At 37.4% G+C, this 15,564-nt stretch overlaps 2 protein-coding genes across 9 annotated transcripts; one reads left to right on the top strand and one right to left on the bottom strand.

Moving 5' to 3' along the window:
* Window positions 1–1,759: 1,759 nt before the first annotated feature.
* Window positions 1,760–7,373, bottom strand: LOC103990332 (cold-responsive protein kinase 1). Of its 3 annotated transcripts, XM_009409430.3 has the most exons (8): window positions 7,299–7,339; window positions 7,088–7,196; window positions 4,618–4,747; window positions 4,419–4,534; window positions 4,125–4,335; window positions 3,773–4,010; window positions 3,287–3,437; window positions 1,760–2,249 (listed from the first exon to the last, which is right to left on the bottom strand). In XM_009409430.3, exons 3-8 carry the CDS (start codon window positions 4,685–4,687, stop codon window positions 1,848–1,850), a joined length of 1,188 nt encoding a protein of 395 aa, XP_009407705.2. In that variant the 5' UTR covers window positions 4,688–4,747; window positions 7,088–7,196; window positions 7,299–7,339; the 3' UTR covers window positions 1,760–1,847. The 3 variants fall into 3 exon arrangements, with proteins under 3 accessions (XP_009407705.2, XP_009407706.2, XP_009407704.2); XM_009409431.3 differs by lacking the exon at window positions 7,088–7,196 and having other exon boundaries at window positions 7,299–7,373; XM_009409429.3 differs by having other exon boundaries at window positions 7,088–7,313.
* A 1,861-nt stretch (window positions 7,374–9,234) lies between these two features.
* On the top strand, window positions 9,235–14,883 carry LOC135642206 (uncharacterized). Of its 6 annotated transcripts, none has more exons than XM_065158150.1 (9): window positions 9,235–9,439; window positions 9,533–9,632; window positions 9,721–9,901; window positions 11,854–11,926; window positions 12,015–12,194; window positions 12,652–12,749; window positions 13,738–13,835; window positions 13,928–14,119; window positions 14,416–14,883. In XM_065158150.1, the coding sequence occupies exons 2-9, from the start codon at window positions 9,619–9,621 to the stop codon at window positions 14,585–14,587; spliced, it is 1,008 nt and encodes a 335-aa protein (XP_065014222.1). In that variant the 5' UTR covers window positions 9,235–9,439; window positions 9,533–9,618; the 3' UTR covers window positions 14,588–14,883. The 6 variants fall into 6 exon arrangements, 4 of the variants coding, with proteins under 4 accessions (XP_065014222.1, XP_065014220.1, XP_065014224.1 ...); XR_010497896.1 differs by having other exon boundaries at window positions 9,236–9,461; window positions 13,954–14,119; window positions 14,416–14,553; XM_065158148.1 differs by having other exon boundaries at window positions 9,236–9,461.
* Window positions 14,884–15,564: the final 681 nt, after the last annotated feature.

The raw sequence follows: 15,564 nt of genomic DNA, 5'->3' as shown, positions 1-15,564 counted from the left end.
GGAATAATGCTGAAAGATGTATCATTGAAGCGTGCATAATAATAATGATAATGGTGACCTCTCTTCTCTCTCGCAGTCGGATTGATCTAAATGGAGTAGCTTTGAAGCAACCTTAGTAAGACTATGGATCAATTGCCATCAAGTGTAAGCTAAGCATGATAGGTGAACAGATAAAAGGGAGTAGATTAATGGGAAGACAAGACAAGACAAGTAGCCTAAAAGTCCCCAGCAAACATGACTATCATTGCTTTAGGTCAACCATACAAGGCTCAATTTTCTCTTGGAAATTGTACTTCACTTGGGTTGTAAGAAATACAAGTAGACTTGTGGAAGAAGATTAATTTCTTACAATAAACATCTCATAAGACATCATAGCAAAAAGAAAGAAAAAACTCTAAAACACCATTCAAAGACAACTCCAAACAATGAACACCATAGACCTAAATGTCAGTCAATATTAGCCCAGGTGACTAAGTTAGATAGCAAGGATGCATCAGCTAATAAAAGTGGTTTGTACCCATTCTCACTCCTATGGTCTCCCACAGGCAATTAATGTGTGTGTATACATACAGCACATGCCAATCTCTCATGGTTCTTCAGGGATTCAACCAAGTTGAAGTGGACAGTTCCTCAGGATCCAGTGGTCCATGGAGGAGCCTCTGCACTCAAATAGTATTGCCACTCCATGTTTGGACGAGTCATAACAAAATGCAGGGGCCACATTGAAAAGAATCCCAAGTTCCTTTTTATGCCCATCTTCACCTCACCAGCTCTCCTTTACAAGAGTTCCACTATGATAGGCACAAGGAGAAGAAGGATGTACAAGTGAATCCATGGATAGCCAAACCAATACAATATATCAAACTGGTGAAACCGCCTATTTGGTTTGGTTTGAGTTCTTCTGTCGACCAAATTACCTAAAGATTTTAGACAATCAACTAACTTAATAAGATGAAGTTCATATGACTTCGTTTGTTTTTTTGCGATTTAGATGTGATTCCATAAGTTCAAAAAAATTATTTGATCAAAGTGTTCAATCTAAGATGTTCGATTAGGATTTATGACCTGAGCGTATCATATGACTCGAATTGCGATGAGTTCTTCGACGCTCAAGTTAATCTTTATTCGAACTAAGTAACATAGATCGAGGAGGATTCAAAGTATTCGATCTAACTTATGATACTAAAAAAGGCCTTTAGTACCGCATCCGTATGTATAATAGAAGATAAAAAGCTTAAAAAGTGATGATCTTTGTATTAGAATAGAATTTCAGCAAAGAACATCTTCGATAATGTGCTGATATGGTAGACTTAGACTCCACCTGTGGAATCATGATTGACTGACAATAGTAACCATATCAAATGTAAATATTTATCCGTATGGCATATTTCAGACAAAAAATAATACTTGATATCAGTTCGTGCTTCACTTGGTTTGGATGTAAGGAAGTCGAACAAGTTGTGTCGAGAAATTGAATCGAGGAGCATCTTGCATGTCACGTATCTCACGTATCTCCAATTGCAGCACATTGAACTTGAAATCAACATGTTTACGGAGCAAACAGCAAAATGCTCAGAGAAGAACTCTAAGAATAATTACTGAAGGCAATTGGTGCACAAGAGTGGATTATTTGCGGAAACTTCGATATCCCTAAACTCGTTTCAGAGAGAAGCAGATGTACTCAGCTAATATATCAAAAATTTAAGACTCGAGTTTCTTAGATATCTCCTCAACCAAACTCACTCTGATAGCAAGCTGATTTTAGATAGAACCCATATATATTGCAGCAAATGGAAGAACAAATTTGTATCACAGTGCCAATCCACAAGGCCATACATCACTTTGCCTCAGGCATGATCAGCTGTAGAAGTGAAGGTCACTGACATGTTTGTCGTCGTCATTGATGACACAGTCGATGCCTCCAGTGAAGTAGAAGCAGGGAACATGTTTACACTCATCTTCTGGTGTTTAATTTTCTGGTCCATGAAGTCTTCACTCACCTTTTGGTGTTTAATTTTCAGGTCCATGAAGTCTGATATTAACCCAGGCTTCATGATCTGCTCGCTGACATCCTTCTCGCCGATCAGCATCATGACGACAGCAGACATTGCGGGACGTAATTTTGGGTTGTCTTGTGTGCACAGAAGGCCAACTTTCAAGTACTTGCATGCCTCCTCAGCATCAAAATCATCATTCAGGGAAGTGTCTACTATCTGCTCCAGCTCTCCACGCTCGTATAGTGCCCATGTCTGCAAAGTTATTTGAAAAAAAAAACATTTAGAACAGCTCCTAGGTTTATGTCGGCCTGACTAATCATCTAGAATGATCATAAGAGAAGAAAAACCAATTGAAACTAGAAAAAAAATCAGTACTATTCAATCAGGAAAGATTGCAGTATCAGAATCCATATTCGAAAACCAGGGATGTTTAAGTAGTGCCAATATGGACAATTCAGCATGCCAGTTATCAGGGATTTGTGGTGGACCTTCCATCAATAGTATCAAATGCGTGAGCAAGAAAACAAGCTGCTTGCAGATATGAAACCAATACTCAAAACAGTTTGTAATATCTGAAGTTTGTGCAATGATTTCGGAAGATAATTGAACAGAAAAATGTTTTTCTGTTTATGTGTTTGCGGCTTGAATGAGGATATGAGAATTTATGCAGAAAAAATCACAGCATGCTTTGATCAGGACTTCTTATAAGGACCATTAGAGTCATGATATGATGAACCAACTTAAAAACACCAAGTGTTTATTTCAACATCAGAACATTTGCCACATCAAATGCAGTGATACAGTGTGATTTACTTGTAGTTCTCCAGGAAACACATGGAACTTCAGAACCATTAGAGTCATGATATGATGAACCAACTTAAAAACACCAAGTGTTTATTTCGACATCAGAACATTTGCCACATCAAATGCAGTGATACAGTGTGATTTACTTGTAGTTCTCCAGGAAACACATGGAACTTCAGAACCATTAGAGTCATGATATGATGAACCAACTTAAAAACACCAAGTGTTTATTTCTACATCAGAACATTTGCCACATCAAATGCAGTGATACATTGTGATTTACTTGTAGTTCTCCAGGAAAACATGAAAATCCTTCGAAGAAGAAAAGAATATATGTATGTGCTCATGTAAAGAAATCAAGACAAGGAGAAAGGAAAAGTAAAGGACAAAAAGAAGAAGACACTATAAAAAAAACTTAACATCACAGATTAGATCATCCAAAACTATGAAGAAATGCACATTGATGGAAATAAAAAATGTTTTACCCTTTCAAGCAGAAGTTGATCTTCATATGGCAATCTTGTGTTTACATTAGATCTGCCACTGACTATTTCTAATAGAAGAACACCAAAGCTGTAAATATCTGCCCTCCTTGTCAATTGCCCCCTTAGAGCATATTCAGGTGCTAAGTAGCCTCTATAAAGCACATTGAAGTAAAAAATCAGGAAGAAGTGAAACTTGGTTGAAGAAAGCGAATTAAGAATAAAAAATATGCCATAAAAGGAACAAATAAAAAACTTATGGGCCTTATATGCCTTCCAATTAGCTTCAATCAATCATTCTCATGTCAGCTTATATGCAAAATAACCAAAATAGCATGTTTAACACAGATGATACTGCATCATTTCATTCTAGATGACGATGTTAGAAATTACATTACAATTAAAGATCAAAGGAAATAAAATTAAAGACTGGTAACATGAGTGCAATAGCCATAGTTAACAGAATAAGTCTAGGGATCTGAAACTCACACTGTCCCTGCAACCCTAGTACTGATATGGGTCATATTTGATGGCAAGAGCCTTGCCAAACCAAAGTCTGAAATCTTGGGAGTCAGATCCTTATCGAGAAGAACATTACTGGCTTTTATATCCCGATGAATAATATGAGGTTGAACTTCCTCATGTAGGAATGCAAGACCCCGAGCAACTCCAATGCATATCTTAGCTCTTATCCTCCAGGTGAATTGAATGTTACTGTAGCCCTTACCTAATAATTGGCAAGAACAAGTAAAATACTAAATTAAATTACTGTAGAAATCAGTACATTGCAAATCACATGACAAACGAAAGATTTAGAAAACTATTTCAAGGTTGAATATACCTAAAAGTGTTTGTGCAAGGCTGTTGTTCTCAACATAATTGTACACTAAGATTCTCTGATCTTGCTCAACACAGCAACCATAAATCTTAACCAGATTCTCATGAGCAATAGTGGATATGGCTTTAAGCTCATTCAAAAATTCTCGTACTCCTTGTTTTGACTCAGCGGAGAGCACTTTTATAGCGACAATCGAACCATCTTTAAGCTTCCCCTATAGAAGTCAATCAAGAACAGGATAAAATATTGTTCACTTATGCTGGTTGAAAATTATCAAGTGCAAGACACGCTAGTCACCTTGTATACATAACCAAAACCACCTTCACCGATTTTATTGCCAAGACTAAAATCTTCTGTTGCATGCCTTAATTCATTGTAAGAGTATATCTTTACATTTTCAATTTCTGCAAATTCTGAGATTAACACCAGTTCCATCAGTAATTGAGGAAGATGCAAAGTTTTTGTAATCAAATATCCGAGTAGTCAATGTATTTACCTTGATATTTTAGTTGCAGTCGTGAAGGACCTTTCTTTTTGAATAGAAAAGAAAAACAAGGCATGATCATTGAATTAAACCAAAGGTCGACCTTTTAATGTTGTATTGGTAAGGGATGAAGCGAGGAATCCTGTCAGATTTGACCACAATGATGTAAAACATCATACAATACAAAAAATATCACAAAAGCTGCTGATTAACATTGAACTCCCAAAGCTAGTGCCATGACATTAGTTATTCCTAAATAACCCAAGTTCATCTAACCTGATGAATAATTTAAGATTATGCAAGTCCCAAACTAGTATTAGCAGGGCTTTGTTTATCAAATAAAATCCATGAGATCAAGCAATTCAGGTTAACTCAAGGTTACAGAATCTGGTGTTTCAAATAAACTAAATGACTATCCGAGGAACTTGTATCTTTAATTTTGTAACTTCCTATGAAAATGAAATAATGGTGCTGCTATGTAGTTTGTATCCCCCAAGTAATGAAAGTATACTAGACTACAAAAATTCTTCACTATGCTAATATTTGTCACTTAACATCATAAATAGACAGATAAATTTGCTTTCTACCATTACTATTGACATATGTAAAATACCTGTTGAGGCTGCAAGGATTGTGAACAACAAAAACAGATCTTATTTGGTTATTAAATAGAATGGATGACATCCAAGGAGATACAATCATCATCTCCACTCCATGGGACATTTAAAGGTTTCTTTTAGGATTTTAAATGCTGATGAGAAGTTTAACCAAGCAACACAATGGCAATCAGCAATGGAGGCTTTTCCAATCAATGGCATAGCAGATCTATAGGCATACAGTTTAGACTGCATGCAATTAACATCAAATCAGATATCAGACAAAACAAGGATATACAAGAGTGAAAGCAAAGTTATCTTGCCAGGCTTTTTAAAGGCATCAGATTTTTGGATTGAAGGGGATCCAGAAAAAGCAATCCAGTGGCCTTCATCTTTTGCCTCCACCAAACCTAGGACACATTTACTGGAAATATGTTTTCCTTCCTTCATAAGTCTTATTCTATTAAAGTTTTCTGCATATGCAGAGAAGCAAAATGGTTCTATTGATTGGCTTTCTAAATTTGGCTTGCAGCATTAGTATTCAGATTTCTGAATTCCCTTGAAACCTGACTTCTCTTTTCACTGTCAACAATACAAAGGGTTACCAGGTCAAAATGGTAATCAAGACCCAGAAGGAAGATTTTCAATTCTGCAAACTGTATTCTGAAAGCCAATCAGTGAAATGTAATTATGCTGCCGAAAAAAACATTTGACTCAAACACTTACAAATCCACAAATTACACTTGATTCTGAGTATGTCAAGTTGAAACTCACGTTCTCATATCTGTAAGATGTTTTTTCTTAAGGAAATCTCACGATTTTCACATGAATACTGTCTATTATAACTTCAATAAGTTTTAAGGCAAGTGGCAGATGAAACCACATAAGCATCATTCTACTTCTTAGCATGATGACTTCACGTTAAACCTTCTAATCCACAATATACAAATATCAGTAATCATCAGGCACTGAAGTGAAACTAAGATGGAACAGCAGAGAAGCAGCACCAAACCATGGGGCAACAAAGCAGAGAGAAAGTTTAGCAAGCAAGAGAGGTAGAATCATTGATTCTAAGTGCAACAACAGATTAAAGAGCTCACATATGCTTATCCACTCTCGTTTGGCTTTTAGTCTATAATTAATCAAGGGTGCCAAAATGATATTATTACAATCTCGCAGGATAACTCCCCACAAAAAGAAAGAAAGCAAAATAAACGAAAATAAGCAAAAGAAAAAATAAAATACTCAGTCTACCCTATTTGTTTTATTTCAAGCAACTTCCCAAGTTTATGATCTTTAGGAAAGGCATATCGCCGACTCAAAGATACTGAAAAGGGGAAGAAGCATAATCACAAATTAAATTCCATAAATCAAACCTAACAAGCATGTAGACTTGGGAAGGTGATCGATGACTAGACAGAACAGGATCTCTAAAATTTTCCCGGCATGTTAAACAAGAAAGAAAGTGTAACAGCACTGCAAATATGCAGCAACTCTGAGCCTATGTAGATGATCATCGATGTCCTTCACACTAAATCAAGTACAGGTTAGACTAAGAAAGCTGGAGTAGCAGGAAGAGATATGGAAAATCCAACAGCGGCCGCTTAAGAATTTGAGTAATAGAAAACCTCAAATAACGTACTCTGAACACCACAATCTTGTCTTGAAATCCAATCATCCTTCACCATCTCAAAATACGGGAAGAAGAAGAGAAACAAAAAAAATCTACGCGATACTGAACAAGAAATGGAAGGTGCAAATGCTAATCCCACCCTCGACCTAATAAACTTAGAAATCCTGATGCGGAAGAACTAAACAGACACGAATCTTAGGAACGGAAATCGGAATTGCTGCAAGGAAGAGCAACGAGGGCGTAAAAGACGCACCTTTTTCTGAGGAACAGCAATCGAGATCCGTTCAACGGAAGCCCAAGAAACTGAGAGGAGCTCGTGATACTCCCCTCCTTTTCTCAACCCCTTTTTAATGTTCTACGAGCTGACGCATGCAACAGAGAGTTCTCCATGATACAGATCGTCACGGTCGAACTGATCCGTTAATTCAAGAAAATATGGCATAAAATACAACAAAAATTCAGACCTGCATTCGTCCTGCTGCCCTGCCATTGTACGTATGAAAGCTCTTGGTGCAGGTAACCTTTTGGTTTGCGTCAAGATTCATGTTCCCACCGTCCGATGCCGTTGACATGTTCCCCAACACAACCGGTAAGACACATGCGTCAGATCGTGATGTTGGGGCGTGTTGACTCATTCAAAGTCAGTGTCCCATTCTCACAGTAAACGATGAGATCGACCAGATCTTTCGTTAGGTGGCGAGGTCGTATCGTCTCCGAGACTGGAATTCCTGGTGTCATCTACCCTCGCGTATTTTGTTGACGTTGTTGAGGCCTTCCAAGATATCTCTCACTATGATTCTTCGATGTTCTTCTGTGTTCATGGTCAAAGAGCAATTCATTTTGTTGATGTTGTTGAGGCCTTCCAAGATATCTGTCACTATGATTCTTCGATGTTCTTTTGTGTTCATGGTCAAAGGGCAATTCATTTTGTTTTCCTTGGTTGACCAGTAATAGAAGATCCTTTAATTGTTTAATTGAGGGGGTTCAAGGATAGACAACAACATGAATACATACCAATATGAAAAGGTGTGAACAAAATAATCAGCTGATGAGGTCTACATGTATAAGCAGACAAACTTTAGGGCCTCAGTTGACAATCTAAAGACGCACAAAGGAAAGTCAACGGGTCACTGATCAGGCTTATTTATCTTATAGATGTCATGATCGTCGGCGATGCGATAATGATTTATTTATTTAGGAATCTAAATCAATATAATGATTATATATATATATATATATATATATATATATATATATATATATATATATATATATATATATATATATATATATATATATATATATATATATATATGTGTGTGTGTGTGTGTGTGTGTGTGTTGATAGATAATTTTGATGATTTCGATAGAAACTCGAGCATAGAAATTTCTTCTACTATGATACAATATAATGATCTGTTCATTCAAATTCCTCACGTGGATCATGAAGAAAGGTATTGATAAGGGTAATAATGGCGACATGATGTGTGTCACGACGTCAGTCACGCCTAGATGACACTCTGCCCCAAAAGAGGACAATAATGTCGACGCGATGTACGCTGATGTCACCCAGTCTCAAACAACGATCCCATCGTCGTCTGACCCGGCATGCTTGGCCGAGGCGGAGAAACACGACGACCGAGGTTCGCCCATACCCTGCGGCAATTCGGTTCTCCACGCAACGCCAACGGCCATGTCAGACGCCATCAGAGGTATGATCCTGTCCCCGTCGACAGGCCCGTCAGGTAACCTCAAACTTACCTATAAATACCCCCCGAGTCCTAAAGGAAAAGGGGGAGGAGACCGACACAAAAACCTTTCTTCATATGAAATCCTCACTCTACATCACTAACTTGATTGTCGGAGGGGTCGGGCCGAGCTTCCGACCCGACCTGTGTGCAGGTACGAGGAAGAAGCGCTCTCATCGGGCGCACAGGCGAAGAGCCCCTTCTCGGAGGAAACCGTCGAGTCCCGCCTGTCCCGAGGAGCTCCTCCCCCGGGAGATTCTCTGTCATCCAGATCTGAACCGAGCCGCATCCGCCCCGAGGCCACGGCTTAAAAATGTTTACACTAACAGGTATGTAGTATTTGATATCATCAGATCAGTCATACAAGATTAGGATGGGATGTTCACCATCTTTGGATCTCCCTATGATCGCATCCCAACCATCTGATTGCGTGATCATACTTATCGGGCAATCCACGAATCCGGTAAATTAGATTATGATTTTTGAGTCGTATATGTGTATCAGGTAATTTTTGGCGTATATTTATGTTACGTTAGAAAGTATATGTTTAATGTAACTCGAATAAATAAAAAGTATTTAATATTATAATTAATGTTAAAATTGATTTCAAATCGATACAAATTTAGTTCCCCCGTTCGTGTTGCCTACACCAACGAGCTGCTGCAGTAGCGACACGTCGGTCCCGATCGCAAGCCACTCATTCGCTTCTCTCTCGCTCTCTCTCTCTCTGTGCAGCTCGGTCGGTTGCGTTACCCGAAGCTTTGGGCCTGTCGGCGAGATCAGCGTGCAAACTTGGCGATCTCTTCCCTCTCGTCTCCAGGTGGACGCGCCACCATGAGTAGCGGAAGCCTCTCCAAGGTTGCCGTCATCGGCAGCGGAAGTAATTTGCGATAATTATTTAGATTTTGTTTCCGTTTTCTTGATTTCACCGACGACAACATGATCTGCCAGTCTCCGGAGCGGTCTGCGCGTCCATCCTGGCCGCCGGAGGCGTTTCGGTCACCGTGTTCGAGACCGGCCGGGGTGCCGGCGGGAGGATGTCTCAGAGGAGGTCTTTTTCTGGACTTTAGTGTTCTGTGTTGACTGCGGAAGCCTTTATGAGGAAGGTGGAATCTGCTAAGGGTGTGTGGTTGGTGTAGAGAGACCACGGAGGATGGGAGGGTGCTCTTCTTCGACCATGGGGCGCCGTACTTCTCGGTCAGTGACATGGAGGTGATGGGCGTTGTGAGATCCTGGGAAGCGCGTGGCCTCGTCTCTGAGTGGCAGGTGCCGTTCGGGTCTTTTGATCAGAGCACCGGCAAGTTCGTCGATTTCGAGAAGGTTAATCCGAAAACTTGTCGGAATTGCTTGGTCCTTGTTTGTACAGTGTTTTTAATTTTATTTTATTTTTCTTCGGTAATGCATGTGCACTGTTTGCTAAAATTTTTCCTTCAAGACTTCTATTGCAATTTATTGGATCTAAGGGAGCATTTAGTGCCAGCCAAAGGTAATTGTGCTCTTGCACATATAGAAGGTAATCATTTTTTGTGTGAAAAATGCTTTTGAAGAAATTACAGGTGCATGCATGGCTAAGAACATCAAGTTTGAAGAATTTGTGTATAAAGTATACGCAACTAACATTTTTAGTTTTTACAGAAACAGAGAAGAATCTGCACTCCAAATTTTTTTGGCAACTTAGTTGAGTGAAATGACATTATGCAAGAATGAACAATTTTGCAAGAAGAAATAAACATATTTTTTCCGACACTTGTACCAGAGCACTATAAATATAATCACAAGCTTTGTCAGAGATGTCTACAAGAAGGATTGCTTGGACTCTGTAAAGGCTAGTCAATTACAAGCATTCTGTTACAGGATATTGCAACTTAATTTTTTATTGAATAACTGAAAATTATGAGAACCAAAAAATGATTGGATGGAGTATAAATCATCCTTTGATGAGCTCATTTTCGAAACAGCAGCTGCATTTCTTAGCTTCTTATTTATTTGTCCTTTTGTATCTGCAAGACAAATGAACATGAATACACTTGTTTCAATACACTATGTTCAAATTTGGAGAGCTTATAATTGGAACCAACTTCTATAATTAACCTCAGTTGTCTCCTGCTCTTAGAGCCTGACATTCTGGATTGTCATGTTGGCCATGGTGTTTTGGCCTTTTACTCTATGTCCACAGGTAAGAAAGGAGGAGAAATTTCACTGTTGATAGAGATTTGAAATTTTGATTACTTGACAAATGAATACATTTCATTTTTCAACATAATATTAGTGAGGGATGTTTCCTTAAACTATGAAAGATCAGATGAAAAATTATGCAGGGCATACATAAGTTAGTTTCTTGTGGCTCATATTTTCACTACAACAAGTTATTTAAATTTACAATGAAAACTAACTTATTAGCATGCATTGGAAAGAGGATATTTTAATTTAAGTTGATTGAGTAGGTAAAACACATTATTGGATGACTTAGTCTTATGTTTGTGGTTTTATTAATTGTAATTCATGCAGTGTTTCTAAAGATCCAACCACTTATATCTAGGTAAAGAGATAAGATGCATTGCAAAGTGTACTGGACTCAATCTAACATTAAGTAAGAAGCTTCATCAGAGTTACACATTATAAAAGAGTGAAGAAAAAGACAATTTCATCAATAATTACTTCTAATGGTTGAGGTTTTGATTCAGTTATTGGTCCATGTATGATTTGTTGATCATTTCACATATGACTCATGTGCAATCTTTTCGGATCAAGACACTCTCAGATGATTATGATGCATCTGTTTTGCAGGTCTATTTTGTGACACACTATATAAGCTGCTGTAGTCCATGATCTTAGATTGTTGCATATAACTTGATTTATTGGTCCATTGCTATCTCATAAATTTAAGCATTGGGAGGCTGTGAGTCACATAGTTAGACTGTTCCAGACGATTTAACATGCCAGAATCCAGATTAATATCCTATATTCTAGAATTCTGTGTTGATGCATTTGTATTTGCAGATATCAAGAATTCCAGCTTAACATAGTTTTTGGAGGGAGAAAATTGTTTTACTCATGGGACAACGGAGTGTGTGTGTGATGCTGTAGCTTTACTTTTCTTATAGTTAATAATGTGTATGATTTTTAATCATTTGCTGACATAGAATGCATTATCTGTTTGGAAGCATCAAGAATGTATTATGTGCATATAGTCAAACTAGCTACCCAAACATTTTGCTATGGGCATATACACAGTCCACATAATAAGAACTAGATGATTTTTACACTTTCAGGAAGGAACAACTAAGAAGTATGTTGGAGTTCCAGGCATGAATTCAATGTGTAAAGCACTTTGCTCAGACCCTGGTTAGCCTTGCAGCTTAGGAACACTGCCTTTTGATTTATTGGATATGCTCCTGGTAATTTCTTTTTTGTTATCAAATTTACTTTTCAGGAGTCGAAGCCAAATATGGGATCACTGTTGGAAAAGTGGATTGGCTTTGTGATAGAAATTCGTGGTCACTGATTAGCGTGGATGGGCAAGATTTAGGTCAGTTTGATGGTGTGGTGGCATCAGACAAAAATGTAGTATCAGCAAGATTTACAGGAGTCACTGGAAGGCCACCACCTCTTGGTATGCTCTTGTTCTGATTCTAAGGTTCATATGTCTTAGAATACAATTTATCTTCCACTTGAAATTAACTACCTATTATATTTTTCTGTTTGATGTTATACATGTATTTGCTTTACCTTTATTTTATGAAAAATCTGTGGTACTTAATGTAATATGATTACATTGTAAGGGGTGATTGGTGCATCTTAGATATGATGTTTGAGAATTTGTTTGTCTTCTCACTAAGAAATAAATAAACAAATACTTATTCTGTTCACCACAAGCATATCCTACATCACCCAGATAACTGAATTATTATTTTTTATTAACCCATCAAACTTTATGTGCATACCATGTACCAAAAATCACTGTTAGTGTTGGCACCTTTGTTCAAATGATGAATCAATACCTTTTAAATGTGTATTTTATTTAATAAATATGCTGATTTAGTTTTTCTACTCCTGTATGATATTGTCAGATATAACATCATCTCCAGATTTGGCAATCCTTTCACAAGATATTCCTATTCGTGCATGTTTTGCTCTTATGTTGGCATTTTCTGAACCTTTATCTTGGGTAAGATTTTTTTCATTCACAATATAGTTCTCCATTTCATGAAAATATTCTGTTTTCATTTTTCAGTATTTAAATACCATTCTTGTTAGATAAATGTACAGTACTATCTGGGTGTGTTTTGCATATCAATTTTTGGCAATCAGTTTTGATCTTATTAGTATCAGATTACTATAATATATAGAGTTCCTTGTTTCTTCTTGCTATGTAATAATGAAGATTATTTGAGCCATCTAGGGTGTAATTCATCTTTTTCTAAATTTATAATCTACCATGATACTTTATCATACCTTGCAATGCGAATGGCTTTTGCATCAGATATGGGTGTGCTGTTTACAATCTTGCTTGTTTTTAGAAGTGTTTATCTTCTGTTACCTAAATGCTTCTTCAGGCAAGGGCCTTGATTTGTCATTTGGAGATCTGCTGTATGTTGCCTTCTCTATGATGATTGTACTTTATTGGAGCTATCTTTTGTCTGGTCTGTCTTACTTTATTTAATTTTTCCAGCTTATCTTTTAATTTATAATTGTATGTAAAGTTACATGGCTGATTGCAGTTTAGAAAGGTAGGTGAATTCTTGGTGAAATCCATGAATGACTTGAAATACCCAGAGATATGGAATTCCCCATATTTAGTGTAATTGGATATAGTATGGAAAATAGGACTTAGTATGTTCTTAAGATGCAGATGGTATAAAATTTATTTTAAGCACCTATATTAGTTAATCATAAAATCTGTTTCTGATAATTAGGATTATTTTGTTTATGAAGTGCCCTGTATTACTTGATTGATAAGTAAGCTGTTTATTTCCTTGTCTTTATATTGCAACATCATGTCCTCAATGCCATTGAATATCTTAGTTGTCATCAGAAAGAATTTCATGTGATTCTTTGCAATGGAAGGCTCTTTAAAGTTTATTTGTTGACCTTTCATCGCCCTGTCATTTATGGTTGTGGCCATTTTGCTGTCTGACCTGGTTGCCAACTCTCAGATTCCTTTAAAAGGTGTTTCATTCAAGAACTCCCAGGTTTTAAGCTGGGCTTATTGTGATAGTAGTAAGCCAGGCCGTTCTCATGCATCATCCAATTGGTAAGCTTGTATATGATTGATAATGCTGTCTCATAACCACTATTCCTTTTCTTCTTTCTGTTTCCGTATTAACTTTAGTCTTTCATATCTAGTGAGTGTTGGGTATTGCATTCAACAGCAGAGTATGCGCAGGCTGTAATAGCAAGAACTGGTCTCAAGAAACTTTCCAGTGATGCCTTGTCTAAGGTGGCAGAAGAATTATTGTGTGAATTTCAGGCTACGGGAATCAATATTCCTCGTCCATTTTTCATGAAAGCTCATAGATGGTTAGTACAAATGTTCAGGTGCCGGTCCTCATGCATCTAGCTTACTAGGGATTTAGGCAAGCCAAATATATAGCAGTTTTCTATAAATAAATTTGTTGTTGCTCTCATGCATTTATTCATTCACTTACATAAAGTCGATATGAAATTCTACTGTCTGCATCAAGCTTGAACTTGAGTTTATATTTTGATGTGGTTGCTTAATGGTCATGATATTATTTTTTCTGAATCATGTAATTGCTGCCATGTGTCCTTTGTTGTTTAAGAATCAGTTCTCTTACTAGATTAAGTCACTGAGCATTCAACTTTGAACTCAGGGGCAGCGCCTTTCCAGCTATTGCTATTGGTGGGGACGAGAAATGTTTGTGGGACAAGAATAAGAGGTTGGCCATATGTGGAGATTTTTGTGCGAGCCCTAACGTCGAAGGTGCAGTGCTCAGTGGAATACGAGCAGCTTCTAAGATTCTGGAGAAATCGAGCAACTTGTGATGAGTGTGCTCGTGCTTGCCGATGCTTGGCCGAAAATTCAAGTTACATTCTAGCATTCTAATGTTCCTCGATGAACATCAGTTTTTCTTGGCTGATTTTTTATGGTAAATAAGTGATTCTTATGATATATACATTCTTTGTTGCAACAAAATGTAGGGGTTTGTTTCAAGCTATTGGTATGAGTGCTAACCATATCAATATGAGATGTGTTTACAGGCTTTGAACTAAGCAGGAGATCTGTGAGTTTGGACAATCGATTAATTATTTACAACACTAAATATTTGTAGTTAATATTCTATCTTGTCCTATATGATCCACTTGCAATTGCTTCTTTCTGTGCGTCCTCTTCACACTGTGGATATTGTTTTAGCTACTGATCTTACAATTGCAAGTCATGTATTTATACGCGTATTTTCTATGATTGACAGAGGTAATAAGTTTTTATATATCTGTTTAGACAAACTCAAACAGAATCTAAAAGGCAAATTTGATATTTTAGAGAATGACTAGAAAATTATACAATCTATATGCTGGATCAGTTTTTTTCGAAAATTTTAATCTGTATATATTATTAGAAATGGACAATAGTATTTGTTTTTCTAGTGTCTAATCCTTTGATGATAAATCACTGTTCCTCACACACAAACAAAAAAAAAAAGAGAGAAAAAGAAAAACTAGATGGCAATATACTCATCTAATCTTCTCCTGAAACGATGGTCTTAAACAGGTCAACGACATTTTTGGAGAAATGTTGACCAAAGATCTTGTGGGATCAGTAAATTACCATTAAACCCATCGTCGTATCGACATCAACTTCTTTGTTTCTGGCTGCGGCCGCTTCCTCTCTGGTGGTTGGAGACTCTCCGTGGGCCATGCGAGCCTCACAGGTGGAGCCCTTGCCCTCCTCTTGGGTACGCGTCGCGGGTACGAGAAGGACTCTTCTGGTATATAAATCAATAGGTCCATTATATGGGCCA

The sequence above is a fragment of the Musa acuminata genome, chromosome BXJ3-7 (genome assembly GCF_036884655.1).
Source record: "Musa acuminata AAA Group cultivar baxijiao chromosome BXJ3-7, Cavendish_Baxijiao_AAA, whole genome shotgun sequence".
Classification (NCBI taxonomy): domain Eukaryota; kingdom Viridiplantae; phylum Streptophyta; class Magnoliopsida; order Zingiberales; family Musaceae; genus Musa; species Musa acuminata.
The sequence above is the reverse complement of the archived record's forward strand: the minus strand, read 5'-3'. Positions and strand labels throughout refer to the sequence as shown.